Source organism: Bos indicus x Bos taurus, chromosome 11, assembly GCF_003369695.1.
Source record: "Bos indicus x Bos taurus breed Angus x Brahman F1 hybrid chromosome 11, Bos_hybrid_MaternalHap_v2.0, whole genome shotgun sequence".
Classification (NCBI taxonomy): domain Eukaryota; kingdom Metazoa; phylum Chordata; class Mammalia; order Artiodactyla; family Bovidae; genus Bos; species Bos indicus x Bos taurus.
Genome location: NC_040086.1, coordinates 105,653,681 through 105,673,687, shown reverse-complemented (window position 1 = coordinate 105,673,687; position 20,007 = coordinate 105,653,681). Strand labels below are relative to the sequence as shown.

Genomic DNA, 20,007 nt, shown 5'->3' with positions numbered 1-20,007 from the left:
TTCGGTATAATTGTTCTTCAGTTTGTGGGTCGTCTACTCGGTGGCTCTATGGTGGGTTAATGGTGACCTCCTCCAAGAGGCTTATGCCACAGGCTTTTTGACCCAGGTCTCCTGCACCCAGAGCCCTGCCCCTGTGGCAGGCCACTGCTGACCTGTACTTCTGCAGGAGACACTCAAACACAGTTCTGGCTCAGTCTCTGGGGTCTCTGGGTCCTGGTGCACGTAAGGTCTTGTTTGAGCCCTCCAAGCGTCTCTGGCGGATATGGGGTTTGATTCTAAATGAGATTTCACCCTCCTATCATCTTGCTGGGGCTTCTCCTTTGCCCGTGGATGTGGGGTATCTTTTTTTGCTGGGATCTGACATTCTCCTGTTGATGGTTGTTCAGCACTTCAGTTCAGATGCTCAGTCCTGTCTGAGTCTGTGCAACCCTACGGACTGCAGCAGGCCAGGCCTCCCTGTACATCACCAACCCCCAGAGTATACTCAAACTCATGTCCACTGAGTCTGTGATGCCATCCGACCATCTCATCCTGTGTCGTCCCCTTCTCCTCCTGCCCTCAATCTTTCCCAGCATCAGGGTCTTTTGCAATGAGTCACTTCTTTGCATCAGGTGGCCCAAGTATTGGAGTTTCAGCTTCAGCCTCTGTCCTTCCAATGAATATTCAGAACTGATTTCCTTTAGAATGGACTGGTTGGATCTCCTTGCAGTCCAAGGGACTCAAGAGTCTTCTCCAACACCACAGGTCAAAAGCATCAAGTCTTCGGCTCTCAGCTTTCTTTCTCGTCCAACTCTCACATCCATACATGACTACGGGGAAAACCATAGCTTTGACTAGAGGGACCTTTGTCAGCAAAGAAATGTCTCTGCTTTTTAATATGCTGTCTAGCTTGGTCATAACTTTTCTTCCAAGGAGCAGGTGTCATTTAATTTCATGGCTGCAGTATCCATCTAAGGTGATTTTGGAGCCAAAAAAAAATACAGCCTGTCACTGTTTCTGTTGTTTCCCCATCTATTTGCCATGAAGTGATGGGACCAGATGCCCTTAGTTTTCCAAATGTTGAGTTTTAAGCCAAAATTTTCACCCTCCTCTTTCACTTTCATCAAGAGGCTCTTTAGTTCTTCAGTTTCTGCCCTAAGGGTAGTGTCATCTGCATATCTGAGGCTATTGATATTTCTCCTGGCAATCTTGATTCCAGCTTCATCCAGCGAAGCCTTTCTCATGATGTAGTCTGCATATAAGTTAAATAAGCAGGGTGACAATATACAGCCTTGACATACTCCTTTCCCTATTTGGAACCAGTCTGTTGTTCCATGTCCAGTTCTAACTGTTGTTAGAACTGGCTGTTCAGCACTGAGTTGTAATTGTGGAATTCTTGCAAGAGAAGATAAGCACACCTCCTTCTACTCTGCCATCTTAAGGGTTCACCTTAACTCCACCATAATTTGGTCTCAGGTCAAACAACAGGGAGGGAACACAGCCCCACCCATCAATAGAAAATTGGATTAGAGATTTACTGAGCAGGCCCTGCCCATTAGAACAAAACCTGGTTTCCCCTGAGTCAGTCTCTCCTAACAGGAACCTCCCTTATCTTAACCCTAAACCTCTTATCCTCCTCTGTCTGAGGGCAGACAGAATGAAAATCACAATCACAAAAAAACTAATCAAACTGATCACACAAGCCACCACCTTGTCTAACTCAATGAAAATATGAGCCATGCCATGTAGGGCCACCCAAGACGGGCGGGTCATGGTGGAGAAGTCTGACAAAACTTCAGTGGTCCGCTGAGAAGGGAGTGGCAAACCACTTCAGTACTCTTGCCTTGAGAACCCCATGAACAGTATGAAAAGGCAAAAAGATAGGACACTGAAACATGAACTCCCCAGGTCGGTAGGTGCCCAATATGCTACTGGAGATCAGTGGAGAAATAACTCCAGAAAGAATGAAGGGATGGAACCAAAGCAAAAACAACACGCAGTTGTGGATGTGACTGGTGATGGAAGCAAGGTTTGATGCTGTAAAGAGCAATATTGCATAGGAACCTGGAATGTTAGGTCCATGAATCAGGGCAAATTAGAAATGGTCAAACAGGAGATGGCAAGAGTAAACATAGATATTTTAGGAATCAGTGAACTAAAATGGACTGGAATACGGGAATTTAATTCAGATGATCATTATATCTACTACTGTGGGCAAGAATCCCTTAGAAGAAATGGAGCAGCCCTCATAGTCAACAAAAGAGTGTGAAATGCAGTACTTGGTGCAATCTCAAAAATGACTGATCTCAGTTCATTTCCAAGGCAAACCATTCAATATCACAATAATCCAAGTCTATGCCCCAACCAGTAACGCTGTAAAAGCTGAAGTTGAAAGTTTCTATGCAGACCTACAAGACCTTCTACAACTAACAGCCAAAAAAGAGGTCCTTTCATCATAGGATACTGGAATGCAAAAGTAGAAAGTCAAGAGATACCTGGAGTAACAGGGAATTTTGGCCTTGGAGTACAAAATGAAGCAGGATAAAGGCCAACGGAGTTTTGCAAAGAGAACGCACTGGTCATAACAAACAACCTCTTCCAACAACACAAGAGAAGACTCTACACATGGACATCACCAGATGGTCAATACTGAAATCAGACGGAGTATAGTCTTTGCAGCCAAAGATGGAGAAGCTTTATACAGTCAGCAAAAACAAGACGGGGAGCTGACTGTGGCTCAGAAGATGAACTCCTTATTGCCAAATTCAGGCTTAAATTGTAGAAAGTAGGGAAAACCACTAGACCATTCAGGTATGACCTAAATCAAATCCCTTACAATTATACAGTGGAAGTGAAAAATAGATTCAAGGGATTAGACCTGATAGAGTGCCTGAAGAACAATGGACAGAGGTTTGTAACACTGAATAGGAGGCAGTGATCAAGACCATCCCCAAGAAAAAGAAATGCAAGAAGGCAAAATGGTTGTCTGAGAAAGCCTTACAAATAGCTGAGAAAAGAATAGAAGTGAAAGGCAAAGGAGAAAAGGAAAGATACACCCATCTGAATGCAGAGTTCCAAAGAATAGCAAGGAGAGATATGAAAGCCTTCCTCAGCGATCAATGCAAAGAAATAGAGGAAAACAACAGAATGGGAAAGACTAGAGATCTCTTCAAGAAAATTAGAGATACCAAAGGAACATTTCATGCAAAGATGGGCACAATAAAGGACAGAAATGGTATAGACCTAACAGAAACAACAGATATTAAGAAAAGGTGGCAAGAATACACAGAAAAACTATACAAAAAAGATCTTCATGACCCAGATAATCATGATGGTGTGATCACTCACCTAGAGCCAGACATCCTGGAATGCACAGTTAAGTAGGCCTTAGGAAGCCTCACTATGAACAAAGCTAGTGGAGGTGATGGATTTCCAGTTGAGCTATTTCAAATTCTAAAAGATGGTGCTGTTAAAATGCTGCACTCAATATGCCAGAAAATTTGGAAAACTCAGCAGTAGCCACAAGACTGGAAAAGGTCGGTTTTCATTCCAATCCCAAAGAAAGGCAATGCCAAAGAGTGTTCAAACTACTGCACAATTGCACTCATCTCACACACTAGCCAAGTAATGCTCAAAATTCTCCAAGCCAGGCTTCAACAGTACGTGAACCATGAACACCCAGATGTTGAAGCTGGATTTAGAAAAGGCAGAGGAATCAGAGATCAAATTGCCAACATCTGTTGGATCATCGAAAAAGCAAGAGAGTTCCATCAAAACATCTACTTCTGCTTTATTGACTATGCCAAAGCCTTTGACTGTGTGAATCACAATAAACTGTGGAAAATTCTTAAAGAGATGGGAATACCAGACCGCCTTACCTGCCTCCAGAGAAATCTGTATGCAGGTCAAGCAGCAACAGTTAGAACTGGACATGGAACAACAGACTGGTTCCAAATTGGGAAAGGAGTACGTTAAGGTTGTATATTGTCACCCTGCTTATTTAACTTATATACAGAGTACATCATGAGAAATGCTGGGCTGGAAGAAGCACAATCTGGAATCAAGATTGCCAGGAGAAATATCAATAGCCTCAGATATGCACATGACACCACCCTTAAGGCAGAAACTGAAGAAGAGCTAAAGAGCCTCTTGATGAAAGTGAAAGAAGAGAGTGAAAAAGCTGGCTTAAAACTCAACACTCAATAAAATGAAGATCATGGCATCCAGTCCCATCACTTCATGGCAAGTAGATGTGGAAACAATGAAAACAGTGACAGACTTTATTTTCTTGGGCTCCAAAATCACTGCAAATGGTGACTGCAGCCATGAAATTAAAAGACGCTTGCTCCTTGGAAGAAACGCTATAACCAACCTAGACAGCATATTAAAAAGCAGGGACATTACTTTGCTGACAAAGGTCTGTCTAGTCAAAGCTATGGTTTTTCCAGTAGTCACGTATGGATGTGAGAGTTGGACTATAAAGAAGCTGAGCACCAAAGACTTTTGAACTGTGGTGTTGGAGAAGACTCTTGAGAGTCCTTTGGACTGCAAGGAGATCCACCCAGTCCATCCTAAAGGAAATCAGTCCTGAATATTCATTGGAAGGACCGGTGTTGAAGCTGACCCTCCAACACTTAGCCACCTGATGCGAAGAAATGACTCCTTGGAAAAGACCCTGATGCTGGGAAAGATTGAAAGTGGGAGGAGAAGGACGTGACAGAGGATGAGATGGTTGGATGGCATCACCTACTTGATGGATGTGAGTTTGAGTAAACTGGGAGTTGGTGTTGGACAGGGAGGCCTGGAGTGCTGCAGTCCATGGGGTCCCAAAGAGTCAGACACTGAGAACTCGGTTGCGTTCAGCCAAGAGGCTCTCCTACTTTGGGTGGTGTCTGCCCACGTTAGAATGTCCTAGATACCTTTTTGCTGGTCTGACACTTTGACCCGGGTGGCTGGGATGGCGGGGGCTGGTCAGGTTCCCCTTCCCTGAGGCCTCCTCATATGATTTGCTTCAGGGTCTGCACAGAATGAGAATTTACAGGTAGTGAGACTGTTTACCTGTAGGCAGGCCCCCGAGAGGGAGGAAGATGAAGCTGTCAGGCCTCAGACCTGGCCTCTGAAGTCCAAGAACTTTCTACCAGTTTATGTGCGTCAGAACAGTCAGAAGAGGGAGATCCCTGGCTGGGGTTCAGTCCCTGGTTGGGGAGCTAAGATTCCACAAGCTGTGAGTCACAGCCACCCCCTCAAAACAAACAAACAAACAAACAAACAAACAATCATAGGATTGGTACGGGAGGGAAAGAATTGAATTGATGGTGACAGTTTGAGACAAACCAGCACACCAGCCATCAGCAGGAGAGTCAACCAGCTGAACCCGATCTTACCATGGAATCATTAGAAAATCAACAGCTGTTTTAAGCCGCTGAGGTTTGGGGTTGTTTATTATGCAGCAGCATGTATCTGGACCAGACACTGACACTTAGAAGTGAGATGCTGCCAGTCACAAAAGTCTGAAATGTGGCTCTTTGGAGCCAGGCAGCAGGCGAACCTGGCAGGCAGTGAGGACTTCCATCCCCGGTGAAGGACAGAGAAGGGCAGGGCTGGGTCAGGATCGGTGGGGAAGTGGAAGACCACCGGCTGTGGTAACAGGGCAGACAGAGGCCAACTGGTTTCTTCAGTCATTTATGCTAAAGTAAAATAAAGAAAAGACAAATGAACCTTACAAGTAATGTTCCATGTCCCACCAGAAGCTGGAGGAAATATTTCAAGTCAGGTCTTACAATTGGAGAATAAAAAGATTTCTCAATCCCAGTCTTTCCAGGCAGCAAATGTCCTCAAGGTAAGAAATGGCATCCTGCGGAAGATTAAATCCAGGGCACTGCCAGCAAAGCACAACTTCAGGGTTAGAAGAAATCAAGGGCGTGGTATACGACCCTTTGTTAAAATTGCTGAAACATCCCTGGGGGAGCGGACCCTCCCAGACGCTTTGAGCCACACGAAAGGGCTTCCAAGTGTCTTGAGGAATTGAGCACACAGCTCGATCTTGATGTTCACAGCACAGAGGAGCCTCTCAAAGATGTTTGCAGGGTGGTTTTTGTCTAATAAAATGTGTTATAATTTGATACCTAGAAAATCTGCAGTTTTTTTTTTAACAGTTGTATCTACTTAAACTAAAATGGATGATGTTCAAAATAAAAGGGGCTTCTGGGCCCTCAACTTTCTCCAGAAAAGAAGCAGGCTGAGGAAGCTACTTAGGCTGCAAAAATTTCCCCGTGGAAAAGGGAGGATGACTGAGGGGTAGGGCAAAGAGGCAGAGAGAGAAGCCCACCCCAGAAGAGGGAGGGGGAGGGCAGAGGAGCCCTTAAAGGAGCATTGTGACCATGTCCGCTGCATTTCAACCCTGTCGCGCGTGCCCGTGGCTACAGGGAGCACGCCCCCTTTTCCTTTTTGAACCGGGTGTCTATTTACTTTTCCTGTGCTTCCCCATGGAATGTGGGTCTTGCAGGGGCAGATAACTTGCTTCTGGCTTTGCTGCGTGTCACAAGCCAAGAGCAGTAGTGAGATGTGGTTCTGGGATCTTCATGCAGGAGGAACTGAATCATTAGGGGCCAGAGTGTGGACGGGTGGCGGGCAGGTTGTTCCACTGGTTCCCACCGCCCCCCTGCACGAGCTGTGCTTTCCAGAACTCGTGCTGCTGTGCGCACCCTTCCCACACGGATTCCAGGCTCGCCTGCAGGACTTGCTGTGGCCAGTGGGATACCAGCAGGAGAGATTCAAGCAGAGGTCCAACAGGACCTGTCACGGAGAGTAGAGCCTCCACGTGGTAAGCGGTCCAGCTCTCCTGGCTAAATAACAGGACACCCCACCCAGGGCAGGTCACATGGAAGAGACATGTGCTCCAGGTGAATTCTCAGCTGACTCCAAATAAAGGAAGGACCCCACCTGTAGCCCCTCGCAAGTCTGCGCAGCTCTGAATCCCTTTCCATCTTTGCTCACCCCCCAACAGCGATCCTCTGAAGCCCCCTGAGTGCCCTGGGCAAGCACTGGGACCAGACCCTGAGACACCTCCCCCTGTCCCCCTTGCCTCTCCACACTCGCCCGGGATCGCCTCAGTCTTGGCTGCACCCAAACCTTCTTTCGCCTTGCTTTCTCAGGAGCAGCCTAGACAGGCTGGAGAAACGAGTCACACTGGCTGGGCAGATGACACTGCCGGGCTCCCTGCTGTCTTCTGGTTCCATCCTCGTCCTCTCTCCTGGGACCGGCTCCTTTCTCACCTTCAACTGATGGCCTCCTTCTCATCAGAGGAGAGCCCTCCAGCTTCCTACATCCACACTCCCTTACCTCAGACTCCCCTTGGAGCTGTGGCTGAGCGAACCGCCTGAGCAGTTAGTTCCAGGCCAGCCCTCACACTCTCCTCTCGGCAATGGCTCGCCTCCTTCTCCTCCACGGGCTCATTCCCACTGGTGGAAAACCGGCTGTTTCCTTTCCCACTGCAAAACCAACAGTTTCTCCGGACTTGCCTTTCTTTCTCGCTTTGGTCGTTTCTCTGCTCCCTTTCAGCCAGAACACCCTGAAGAGTAGTCGGTCCCGAGGCCGTCCCTTCCATGTCGCCTCAGCCCCCTCAGTCGGGCTTGCTCCTCCGCCGCGTACACGTGAAGGTGACCGGCGCCTTCGTTGTGCCTTCTGTGCCCACCATTCGGGATCTCTCAGCAGCCCTGGACAAGGCCGATCTCTCCTTCTCAGCCTAGCACCGTCATCGCTTGGCCCACTGCCCTCTCCTGGCGTCCCTCCTACCTGACATCCTCATCCTCTGTACCAGCTCCTCCTTCCAGCTTCCCTTCCTCCTTAGCGTGAGAATACCCAGGGCTCAATCTTTTCCCTCTCTTTTTCTCTATTTGCATTTCCTCCCATGGTGAACTCATCCAGTTGTATGGCTTTAAGTACAACAAATACCCTCGTGAACATCAATCTATACTCATGTATTCAGTTGCCTTATAACCTTAACCTGTGGCATGAGGAAGAAATACATTTTTATCTTGCTAAGCCACTGAGAATTTAGGGTTGTTTGTTACTGCAGCATAACCAGGGCTATCCTGACTGCTACAAAACACTGCCATCAAAGGTGTGCCCAACACCATCATTTCTTAGTTGGGTAAGCTTGCATTAGCTTCCTAAACATCCTGCCTGCTTTCACCCTTCCCTCACTGTCTACATCAGCTGCCATGATGCACTAAAAAGCTATTCCTCCTTTCCTATCCTCCAATGGCTCACTTTTCTGAGTGTAAAAGTCACAGTCCTCACCAGACGCCACACCCATCCCAACCTCCACCTCTCTGGCCATGTGCCGAGTTGCTCTGATGCACTCATTGGCTCACAGAGACCGCCTCCACTTTTCAAAAACGCCCGGTTGGGGCCAGATTAGGGCCTTGGCACTGGGCTCTCCCCGCTGCCGGGGATGCTCTTCCCCTGGACCCCGCATGGCTCACTCCCTCTCTCGCTCCCAGTTTGCTCAAGTTACTTGGCAGTGAGATCTACCCTGCCCCCACTTTCCCGGGACCTCCAACTCCCTGATGCTGGTCTACTTGTTTCCCCACAGCGTAGATCACTTTCTAACAAGGCGTGTAACTCGCTGGTCATGGGCCTTTTCTGTCTCCCTCGCTAGAACAGGAGCAGGGGTTTGCTTGGCGCACTGGTGTAGAGCGGTTTCATTGGGGGTTGGGAGTGAGAGCCAGATGGAGTTATTGCCAGGAGACAGGTGTACGCCCCCCACCCCCCACCCCAAATCGTCAGGTCTGGGAGTTCCTGTTCAGGAAGGATTTGGAGCAGGCTTTTCAGCGCCCCTTCTCGAAGCCCAGGGAAGGATCCTGTAGCACAAGCATGGGCTATGGAATCCTGATCCCGGCCCATGCGCGGAGGCGGCCAGGGAGAAGGGCGGCCCGGTGCCCGGTCAGCCAGCAGCACTCGCTGGGCTCCCACGTCCCGAGGGCACTGGATCCAGTCACGGAGTCATAGGGGCCCCGGGACTCCGGATCCGCGAATCCACCCCGGCCTCCTGCCCTCTGTCCACAGACTGTTCACAGGGAGCCGCAGCCAGCCCCGCACGGACCCCGACCTGCAGGGCCCGGACGGCCCAGGGTGCCCAGCCAAACCGCCTGCTGCGCGGGCCGAGGCCGGGCTCGGGGGTCTGCGCTGCGAGCGGGTGGCACAGCCTCCCGCACAAAGCTTCCCGCGAAACTGACGTAGCGCGGGGCGGCCGCGCAGGCTCCGCCCCCGGCCGCGCCCCTCCCCCGCGCGCTCGCGGCGCCCCAACGCGCCTGCGCACTCGCCCTCCCGCCACTGGCTGCGGCGTGGCGGCGCGCGCCGGCCGGCGCCCTGCGCGCCGCGTGATTGGCCGGGCGGCGGCGGGCGGGGGTGTGTCCGCCGCGCGCCCCGCCCCCGGCCCCGCTTACTGAGGTGCGCGCGGCGGCGGTGGCGGCGGCGGCGGCGGCGCGTGGCAGGTCCGGCGGGCGCCCGGCGGCGGCGGCGGCCCGACCCCGGCCCAGCCTCGTCCCGCCCGCCCGCCCGCCTGGCCCCGTTCCCGTCCCCCGTTCGCCCGCCCGGCGCGCCGCGGCCCCGCCCCGGCATCTCCCGAGGGAGCGGCGCCGCCGGCCGAGCACAGGCCCCGCCATGACCGACTTCAAATTGGGCATCGTGCGGCTCGGCCGGGTGGCCGGAAAGGTGCGCGGCGCGGCTTGGGGCCGGGGCCGGGCGGGAGGCGTGGGGCGCCGGGCCGGGGCCGAGGGCCGGGGCTGGTGTGAGGCTAGGGGCTGAGCGGCGCTGGGGGTCGCGGGCGCGGTCTGGGAGTCGGAGTCGGGGGTGCGAGGCTGGGGGCGTAGGGCCCGGCCAGGGCGGCTGGGCGCATGGGCACAGGCCCGTAGGTTCGCCGGCGGCCTGGTTCCTGGGGCAGCCTTGGTCCAGTGCCGGCTCCAGCCGTGCGCCGCGGGTCGGGGGCTGCGGCCGTGCCTGTGGCCGCGAGGAGCGCAGGCCCTTCCGGGGCAGCGCGCTCGCTCTCCGCTGGCCCTTGCGGGTCCATAGTGAGCTCCGCGCAGGGCTCGTGCTGCCCGAGGCGGCCCCCTCGGGCTGAGCCTCAGTTGGCCTCGGCCGAGCGGGGCCTCCCTCTGCTTCTCTCTCTTACCGGGCCCCGCCCTCCGCGTGTTCGAGGCTGGGCTTTCTGGCACCTGTGGGCATTGAGGCTTGGCTGTTTCCAGGAGCCGGCCGGCCGTGCAGCTGAACCAGCCACGGACCTTACCCTGGATGGGAACCCTGTTCCCATCACCAGCCGCGGAAGCTTCTGGTGGGAGAGAGGAGCAGAGGCAGTCAGATGAAGGTAAAGCCGGTTCAGATACTAGTAAAAAGCTCTCCAAGCGAAAGTGAGACTGGTCCATTTCGGGGACCGTTTCCTGCCCTCCCGCAAGGGGCAGTGACTGTCCAATTACGGAAGGGTGGGCTCCTTATTAGCGCTGAGATCTCTGCAACTCAGTGGTTGTCTGCAGTAATGCCATCCTTTAAAACTTTTACTTAGAACGTTTTAGACGAAGAGGTAGGAAGGACAATTCCGTGAGCACCTGTGTGCGGACTGCCTGATAGTTGAAACCTTCTGGATATTCTGCTTCAATCCCAGGGCCCTGCCTCTATTCCTGTGACATCGTGGTCTTGGACTGGGTTTATCAACACATTAAAACGCGCAGCTTAGTGGTTGAGCAGGTCTCAGGCACTTCTCGTGGCTAGTCGTGAGCAGATGCCAGGTGGAGCCTGGTGCCACAGCTGTGCGCAGTGCTGCGTGGGGAAAGAGCCGCCTTTGGCTACCTTCAGGGTGGACTGACCTCTCTGAGCCCATGAGGGCTGCTCCTGCTTATCGGTAGTGCCCTGTGCTGATTCCAAATGTAACGCCTTGAAACGTTAATTTCCAGACCAAGTATACACTGATAGATGAGCAGGACATCCCGCTGGTGGAGGGCTACTCGTTTGAGGTAAGGATTCTGTTCCTTTGCTGGCCTGCCTACGGTCGTGCCCGGGGGGTCACCAGGGGTGGGTTTTCGTCCGTGTGATGTGAGACAGACCCTTGCACACGAGCTGCTCAAGCAGGCCAGTGAAGCCCTGTCCAAACCCTGGTCTCCAGGGAACCTGGCTGTCAATGTGGAGCCCCTCCCACCGCTTCCGTGATGCGTGCTGTCTTACTCACTTCCACGTTGCTTGCAGGCTCTTCCCAAAAAAGAGACAAATTGTGCCCTGTCTTTGATTGAGTTCAGTCAGATGAGCCGCTGTGCTCAGGGAGACTCCAGGGCTGCCCCGCCTCCTCTCCAGCCTCGGGCTTCTGCAGGGCTGGGTGCCTTTGTCCCTACCTGGCTGTTTGGGCTCCAGTCCTCACCTGCCTGCTCCTCCCTCCACCCTGCAGACCCACCCCACTCCTATCTCAGCCTTCACCCTTTTACAGTTACTTGTTCCAGGGCTTATCTTTTTTACTGGATTAGGGACTTTTTTTTAAAGGTAGGGAGATTTATTTCTCTGTGTCCACAGTATTTTGCAAAGAGTGGTTCTTAAGTGTGTCTTGCCTTCACGTAGGCGGGTACTTCTCCATGCCACGTGTCTGGGAGCCTCCAGAGACCACCAAGGTCCCAGGAACAGGCCTGGCATTTGTCCCTCTGGCTTGCTTGTTTCATTCATTTTTCTAAGAGGAATTTGGAATGTTGTTGAGAATTGCAGGCTTTTTAACAGAGCTTTTTCTTATTTCTTCTCAGGCCCGGATGGAAGTAGACGCAGATGGAAATGGTGCTAAGATATTTGCATATGCCTTTGACAAGAACCGAGGAAGGGGGTCGGGAAGGCTCCTTCATGAGCTGCTGTGGTGGGTGTTTCCAAGCTGCTTGTTCCCCTTCTGGGTTTGCACCAGCCTTGCAGTGCAAGGGGCTCGGGCAGCCAGAGACCCTTCTGCCCTCATCGACAGATGATACCTTCCCCAGGTCTCCCAGTTACTTCTTTGTCATTGCCACTAACTGGGAGGATGGCTGCTCTGTGTCCTCTGGCACTGGCAGGGTAGCGTAAGAGTCTGTAAGCCCTGTGCCCTTCCTGCTCCTAGCACTTAGGCCACAGCGCCTCTGGAGGCGGGCGGGGTCTGGCCCCTCCTAGGTCCTTTTGAGCTTATCCGTGGGACATGGGGAGGGCCGCCCTCGCTTCCCTGTGAACGCTGAGGTTCCGAAGTACTTGGGCCCACTCGTGGGTGCCCGGCTGGTGTGAGGCAGTGCGGTGCCTTCCTTGCCCCCTTGCGCCGAGTGCTTCAGTCCAGGGGCTGGGCTGTCCCCTTTGGCCCACAGACTGGGTTCCCCTCTGCAGCGCTCCCAGTGGGCCGAGGACCATTCAGCGCGCGAGGCTGAGACGAGCGGTCAGGGAGCCTGTCTGGAGCACTGTCTGTTTCCTAGGGAGCGGCACAGGGGGGGCATCGCCCCTGGGTTTCAGGTGGTGCATCTCAACGCCGTCACTGTGGACAACCGCCTGGACAACCTGCAGCTGGTGCCGTGGGGCTGGCGGCCCAGAGCCGAGGAGGCCTCCAGCAAGCAGAGGTGGGTCTTCCTGGGGCTGGCGATGCGGCCCCGCCAGGCTCACTGCCGAGAGAGGCCGGCTCGGCTCTGTGCTCTGCAGCTTCTGTGGGTTTGGGAATGCTAGTCATCTCCCCTCAAGGTGTGCGGTCAGGACAGTGGCTCAGAGGTCAGCTGGGCAGCCTTCACCTCTCCTTGGTCCAGACTCCATTGTTAGAGTCTGATCCTGGCTAAGGTGTCCTCACATGGCTCTTGAAGGAGGCTGAGCCTCACGACAGTTAGTTAGGATTCTTATCCTCCTGGGGATTATGGTAGTCTAGACTTGTGGTTGCAAGCGACAGAAACTGAGCCCAATTTGGCTGAAGCAAAAATAGGACCCTTGCTGGCTCCCCTGCTGAGATGTGGCAACCCACCAAACCACCTGGAGGTCTCGGGAGCTCCGCCGGGGCTGCGCACTGACTGCTCAGCAGTGACCAGGGGCGCTGAGGAGTTGCTTGTCTTGAAGCACTTTTCTGCTCTGCTGGGGATAGCACGGTTCTTTCATCAACAAAAAGGAAGCTTGGGGAATTCTCTGGTGATCCAGTGGTTAGGACTTGGCACTTTCGCTGCTGTGGGCCCAGGTTTGAACCCTGGTTGGGGAACTTAGAACCCACAGGTTGCGTTCTTGTTCATTCGAGAAGTCCTGTGTGACTCTGCAACCACATGGACCACAGCACGCCAGGCTCCTCAGTCCTCCACTGTCTCCTGGAGTTTGTTCAAACTCATGTCCACTGAGTCGGTGGTGCCATCTAACCATCTCATCCTCTGTCGGCCCCTTCACCTCCTGCCTTCAATCTTTCCAAGCATTGGAGTATTTTCCAGTGAGTTGGCTCTTCGCATCAGGTGGCCAAAGTATTGGAGTTTTAGCTTCATCATCAGTCCTTTCAATGAATATTCAGGACTGACTTCCTTTAGGATGGACTGGTTGATCTCCTTGCAGTCCAAGGGACTCTCAAGAGTCTTCTTCTGCACCACAGTTGAAAAGCATCAATTCTTCAGTGCTCAGCCTTATGGTCCAACTCATCCATACATGACTATTGGAAAAACCATAACTTTCACCACAGACCTTTGTTGGCAAAGCACTGTCTCTGCTTTTGAATGTGCTGTCTGGGTTGGTCGTAACTTGTCTTCCCGGGCGTGAGCGCCTTTTACTTCTGTGGCTGCAGCCCCGTTGGCAGTGGTTTTGGAGCCCAAGAAAGTAAAGCCTGTCACTGCTCCCACTGTTTCCCCTTCTATTTGCCATGTAGTGGTGGAAGCGGGTGCCATGATCTTAGTTTTCTGAATGTTGAGTTTTAAGCCAGCCTTTTCACTCTCTTTCACTTTCATCAAGAGATTCTTTAGTTCTTCTCTTTCTGCCGTAAGGGTGGTATTATCTGCATATCTGAAGTTATTGATATTTCTCCGGGCAATCTTGATTCCAGCTTCTGCTTCCTCCAGCCCAGCGATTCTCATGATGTACTCTACATATAAGTTAAATTAGCAGGGTGACAATATACAGCCTCGACGTACTTCTTTTCCTATTTGCAACCAGTCTGTTGTTCCATGTCCAGTTCTAACTGTTGCTTCCTGACCTGCATTCAGGTTTCTCAGGAGGCAGGTCAGGTGGTCTGGAGTTCCCATCTCTTTAAGAATTTTCCCGTTTGTTGTGATCCACACAGTGAAAGGCTTTAGCTTTAGTCAGTGAAGCAGAAGTAGGTGTTTGTCTGGAATTCCTTTGCTTTTTGTATGATCCAGCAGATGTCGGCAATTTAATCTCTGGTTCCTTTGCCTTTTATAAATTTAACTTTAACATCTGGAAATTCTTTGTTCATGTACGGTTGCCTCGCTTGAAGCGTCTTGAGCATTACCTTGCTAGCATGGGAAATGAGTGCAATTGTGTGGTAGTTTGAATATTCTTTGGCATTGCCTTTCTTTGGGATCAGAATGAAAACTGACCTTTTCCAGTCCCGTGGCCACTGTTGAATTTTCAAACTTTGCTGGCATATTGAGTGCAGCACTTTAACAGTATCATCTCTTAGGACTTGGAATAGTTCAGCTGGAATTCTATCACTTCCACTAACTTTGTTCGTAGTGATGCTTCCTAAGGCCCACTTAACTTGGCACTCCAGGATGTCTGGCCCTAGGTGAGTGATCACACCGTCGTGATTATCTGGGTCGTGAGGATCTTTTCTGTGCGGCTCTTCTGTGTGTTCCTGCCGCCTCTTCTTAACCTCTTCTGCTTCTGTTGGGCCCTTGACATTCCTGTCCTTCATTGTGCCTGTCCTCACACAAAATGTTCCCTTGGCATCTCCAGTTTTCTTGACTAGCTCTCCAGTCTTTGCCGTTGTGTTGTTTTCCTCTGTTTCTTTGCATTGTTCCTTTATTTTTTTTTTTTAATTTTTAATATTTATTTTTATTTATTTGGCTGTGCTGGTCTTAGTTGTGACATGTGGGATCTTTAGTTGTAGCATGTGGGATCTAGTTTCCTGACCAGGGATCATACCCAGTCCTCCTGTATTGGGAGCACAGAGTCTTAGCCACTAGACCACCAGGGAAGTCCCTGCGTTGTTCCTTTAAGAAGGCTTTCTTGTCTCTCCTTTTCTCTGGAACCCTGCATTCAGCTGGGTGTATCTTTTCTCCTTTGCCTTCCACTTCTCTTCTCTTCTCTTCTCAGCTATTTGAAAGCCCTCCTCAGATGACCATGTTGCCTTACTGCATTTCTCTTTCTTGGGGATAGTTTTGCTCACTGCCTCCTGCACAGTGTGACAGACCTCCGTCCACAGTTCTTCAGGCACTCTGTCTATCGGATCTAACTCCTTGAATCTATCTCTCACTTCCACTGTATAATCGCAAGGGATTTGATTTAGGTCATACCTGAATGGTCTAGTGGTTTTCCCCACTTTCTACAATTTAAGTCTGAATTTGGCAATAAGGAGCTCATGATCTGAGCCACAGTCAGCTCCCCGTCTTGTTTTTGCTAACTGTATAGAGCTTCTCCATCTTTGGCTGCAAACACTATAATCAGTCTGATTTCAGTATTGACCATCTGGTGATGTCCATGTGTAGAATAGTCTCTTGTGTTGTTGGAAGAGGGTGTTTGCTATGACCAGTGCGTTCTCTTGGCAAAACTCTGTTACCCTTTGCCTGGTTTCATTCTATACTCTAAGGCCAAACTTGCCTTCAGGTTACTCCAGGAATCTCTTGACTTTCCACTTTAGCACTCCAATCCTCTATAATAAAAAAGACATCTTTTTCTTGTCGTTAGTTCTAGAAGGTCCTGTAGGTCTTTCTAGAACTGTTCAAATTCAGGTTCTTCAGCGTTACTGTTGGGGCAGACTTGGATTACTGTGGTATTGAGTGGTCTGCCTTGGAAACGAACTGTAATCATTCTGTCGTTTTTGAGATTGTTTCTAAGTACTGTGTTTCAGACTTTTTTGTTGACTGTGAGAGCTACTCCACTTCTTCTAAGGGATTATTGCCCACAGTAGTAGATATAATGGTCATCTGAATTACAGATGACCTATCCACAAGTTGCGTGGCACAGTAAAAAAAAAAAAAAAAAAAAAAAGGTTGTGTCATCAGGACAAGTGTAGGGGCAGCTGAGCGGTCAGAAGGCGGGTGGCTCAGCACTTGCGCAAGACCAGAGTGGACCTGGCCAGCTCTGCCGCTGACCGCTGCAGTCGCTGGAGGGATGGTCCCATTCTGCTTCACACCGCTCTGGGGCCCCGCCCCGAGGTTCCTCCCTGTTGGTCATCCCAGGAGCCAGCTGGTCGGGGTTGCTGTGGCTTGCCAGCAGTGGTCAGCCTGTCCGCAGTGCTGCATGTGCTGGGGCCCAGCTGTCCGAGGGCGGCCTGAGCTCTCCGGCGCCACGTGTCCTCCCGCCTCATCTGTGGCCTCTGCCCGGTGGCTCGTGGTGGGAATCAGCCCCTGCGACTTGGGGGTCCCTGCACCCCTGCTTGCTGCCCTGGAGTCACCCCAGTGGGCACAGGGTGGCCCAGCCAGGTGGAAGGTGCTCTGAGCCAAGGGGCAGTGTCCTCCCTTCCCATCTTCAAACGCCGGCTGGGGCTGAACCTCCCCTCCTCTCGGTCTTCTAGGACCTCACTGAAGAGCTCGGAAAGCACCAGCATTCTCCCCCATCCTGACTTTCACCCTTTTCTTCCTTAAAGAAATCTTTGTATTGTGGTAAAATACGGATGACGTTGTTTTAACCACTTTGCAGTGTGTGTTCCTATAGTGTTGAGCACTTACGCTGCAGTGCAGCCGTCACCACCACTGTCTCCGGAGCCGTCTCCTCTTCCCAAATGAAGCTGTGTCCTGACAGAACACTGCGCGGCCCGCCCCCGGCCCCCAGGTGCCCAGATCCCCCGATCCCCACCGCTCTGCGAGCCGCCAGGTCCTTGATCCCAGCTGAGCGGGCTCACGGCACTCGACCTCGGGTCTGGCTCCCTCCCATCTGCTCATTTACGTCCTCAGGGCTCGTCGGCGTCGTGGCCTGTGTCAGAGCTTCCTTTTTAAGGTTGAATAGTGTTCCATTGTGTGTGTATGTGTGCACGTGTGCAGCGCACTTGGTTTATCCACTCTCCCTTGTCGGGCACTTGGGCTGCCGCCTCCCTCACCTGCTGTGAACCCACTTGTACAAAGAGCTCTTCTGGCCTCTGCTTTAGGTTCTTGAGAGTGTGTGTCCAGAAGTGGGATCGCAGGATCGTGTGGTAGTTCTGTTCCCTCTGGAGAAACCACCAGGCTGCTGTCTGTGGTGTCTGCGCGCTGGAGGCAGAGCGCGCAGAGGTCCTTGCCAGCACGTGGTGTTCTCTGTCGTTCGGTAGCAGCCATCCCAGGAGTGCGAGGTGGTCCTACTGCAGTTCTGAGTTGTTTTCCTGATGGTCAGTGATGCTGAGCGTCGTTTCATCTGCTTTTTGGCCCTGTGTGTGTCTTCTTTGGAGAAATCTGTTCAAAACTTGGTGGTTGGTTTTTCAGTTGAGCTGCAGAGCTCTTTATTCAGGGAATACATGGTTTGCAAATGTTCTCTCCCATTCTATAGATTGTCTTCTTCTTCTGTTTTTTTTTTGATGTACAAAATACTTGAATTTTCATATTTTTTTTTTTTACAAAAAACTTTTTTTTTCTTTTGTTACTGTGCCTTTGCTGTCATATCCCAGATCATTGCCATATCTGAGGCTGTGAAGCCTTCGTCCTGTGTTTTCCCTTGAGAGTTTTGTTGTTTGGGGTCTTATATTTAGGGCCCCGCCCTTTTTTTAAAACTCTTTTTTAAACTGAAGTATAGTAGATTTACTGAGGTGGCTCAGTGGTAGAGAATCCACCTGCCAGTGTAGGAGACATAGGTTCAATCTCTGCCTGGGTCAGGAAGATCCGATGGAGGAGGGCCTGGCAACCCACTCCAGTATTCTTGCCTGGAGAATCCCATGGACAGAGGAGCCTGGTGGTTTGTGGGGTCGCAGAGTCAGACACGACTGAGCACGCACACATAGCAGATTTCCAGTGCTGTGCCATACCCTTCCGTTTTTATCCAAGTCCCTCTCGGCCTGGCCTCCAGAGACAGCAGGCGGGTTGGAGGGGATGGACCACCCACCCCATTGCTCTCGCAGGGCAGCAGGTACCTCCTCTGAAGGCCAGCCCCAGGGGTGGGCTGCTCATCGCTTGGGGTTTGCCCCATCCACCTCTACCTGTGGTGGTGGGGCAGGTGTGGGCAAGTACGAGCTTCTGGCCCCGTCTAGGCAGAGAAGCAGTCAGGAGGATGGAGAGCAACTGCAGCGCCCAGAGGGTGGGTCCCCCAGATCCCCAGATCTCTCCAGGGGCAGGTTTGAGCACTTCAGCTTACAAGCGGGAAGAGAGGCGGCCTGGTGTTGACCAGGCCGGGCTGAGCCTGCGGCTGAGACCACGTGGTCTCCATGCCTGTCGTGTGCCCGGCTCTCACAGTGTTGGGAAGACTGAGGGGCAAGATGCACACAGCCCTTTCTGTGCCTTTTAGTGAGAAGAGAAAAAGGCTGAACCCTGGGTGTTGTGGGGAGGTGAGCCAGTGCAGCTGGTGGGCCAAAGGACAGACTGTTGGTCACAGCTGGGGAGGGGGTGTCCTGCGAAGGGGAGGCAGCTGGTCCACCCTGGGGTCACCTACTCTTACCTCTGTGCCTTGCCCCTTTGTGGCCAAGGGGATCTGAAACCCTGTTTCTTTTGTTAAGGGAGCAAAGCTTATACTGGCTGGCAATTCAGCAGCTGCCCACAGACCCCATAGAGGAGCAGTTCCCGGTCCTGAACGTGACGCGGTACTACAACGCCAACGGCGACGTGGTGGAGGAGGAGGAGACGTCCTGCGCCTACTACGAGTGCCACTACCCGCCTTGCACGCTGATCGAGAGGCAGGTGCGTGCCGGCCGCCCGGGGCTGCGCTTCTCCCCTGCGGGGCCGCCCGGCCGGAGCCGGGCCCCCCGCGTCCGCGTGTGACCGGATCGGGCTCCTCTGTGTCCTTTCAGCTCCGGGAGTTCAACATCTGCGGGCGCTGCCAGGTGGCGCGCTACTGCGGCTCGCAGTGCCAGCAGAAGGACTGGCCAGCCCACAAGAAGCACTGTCGGGAGAAGCGGCGCCCCTTCCCGCACGAGCTGGAGCCCGAGCGATGACGCAGCGGCCGCACGGCTCCTGGCTCCCCGGCAGCAGGTGCAGCAGCCAGCCGGCCGGTGGGCGTGGGGTTCACCCTGCACTGGCTCCTGCCCGCGTCCGGCAGCCAGAGGCTCCCCTGGAGCAGAGACAGCTGGGAGGGCCTGCCGGACGCTTCTCGTTATTTATATGTTAATATGTTTGTAAACTCATGTACAGTTTTTTTGGGGGGAAGGCGGGAGGGTTCAGAAGTACAAATAGGGTCGTTTGCTGTAACGGTCACCGGGCGGCCAGGCCGAGGCGGGCGGGGGACAGCAGGCACAGTAAAGTGGGGCCGCCCGCACCCTGGCCGCGCTCTGCTCTCTGCCTCAAGCGGCTTCCGAGCGCACAGATGATGAGGCTGCGCTCCACCGGAGCCCGGGCGGCGGGCGGGAGGAGACGCAGGCCTGGCCGGCCGGCAGGGGGCGCTGTTGTCCCCACACGCCTGGGCGCTCAGGTCGGGTGGGTTGCCGGCCCTGCTGCGGGCCCCCATGACTTGGAGCTTGCCCTGGCGCCCAGCATCCTGAACACCTTGCTGAGCCCCCCAGGGCCCACAGGCGGCTGTGGCTGCGACCTTGGACCGTCCCGGCTCGCCCCTGGCCCCACGTGGCCCCACAGGCTCCCTGCTGTCTGCGGGGACACCCTGCGTGTGCCTCCCTGACCGGGGCCAGCTCATGGGTGGCCTTTGGTCTGTGAGCTGAACTTTCTGTGGCTGCCTTTGCAGGACTTGGAGGCTTCTTGGGCAGTGTGTCTGGAGAACAGGACTGGGGAGATGGGTGCTTGCAACATGTGG

At 53.0% G+C, this 20,007-nt stretch overlaps 1 protein-coding gene across 2 annotated transcripts; it reads left to right on the top strand.

Annotated features, from left to right (window-relative positions):
• The first annotated feature begins 9,559 nt into the window (after positions 1-9,559).
• On the top strand, positions 9,560-19,523 carry ZMYND19 (zinc finger MYND-type containing 19). 2 transcript variants are annotated; one of them, XM_027557015.1, is made up of 6 exons: positions 9,560-9,696; positions 10,929-10,988; positions 11,757-11,863; positions 12,435-12,575; positions 18,764-18,944; positions 19,055-19,523. In XM_027557015.1, exons 1-6 carry the CDS (start codon positions 9,646-9,648, stop codon positions 19,196-19,198), a joined length of 684 nt encoding a protein of 227 aa, XP_027412816.1. In that variant the 5' UTR covers positions 9,560-9,645; the 3' UTR covers positions 19,199-19,523. The 2 variants fall into 2 exon arrangements, with proteins under 2 accessions (XP_027412816.1, XP_027412817.1); XM_027557016.1 differs by lacking the exon at positions 9,560-9,696 and adding an exon at positions 10,266-10,345.
• The last annotated feature ends 484 nt before the right edge of the window (positions 19,524-20,007 follow it).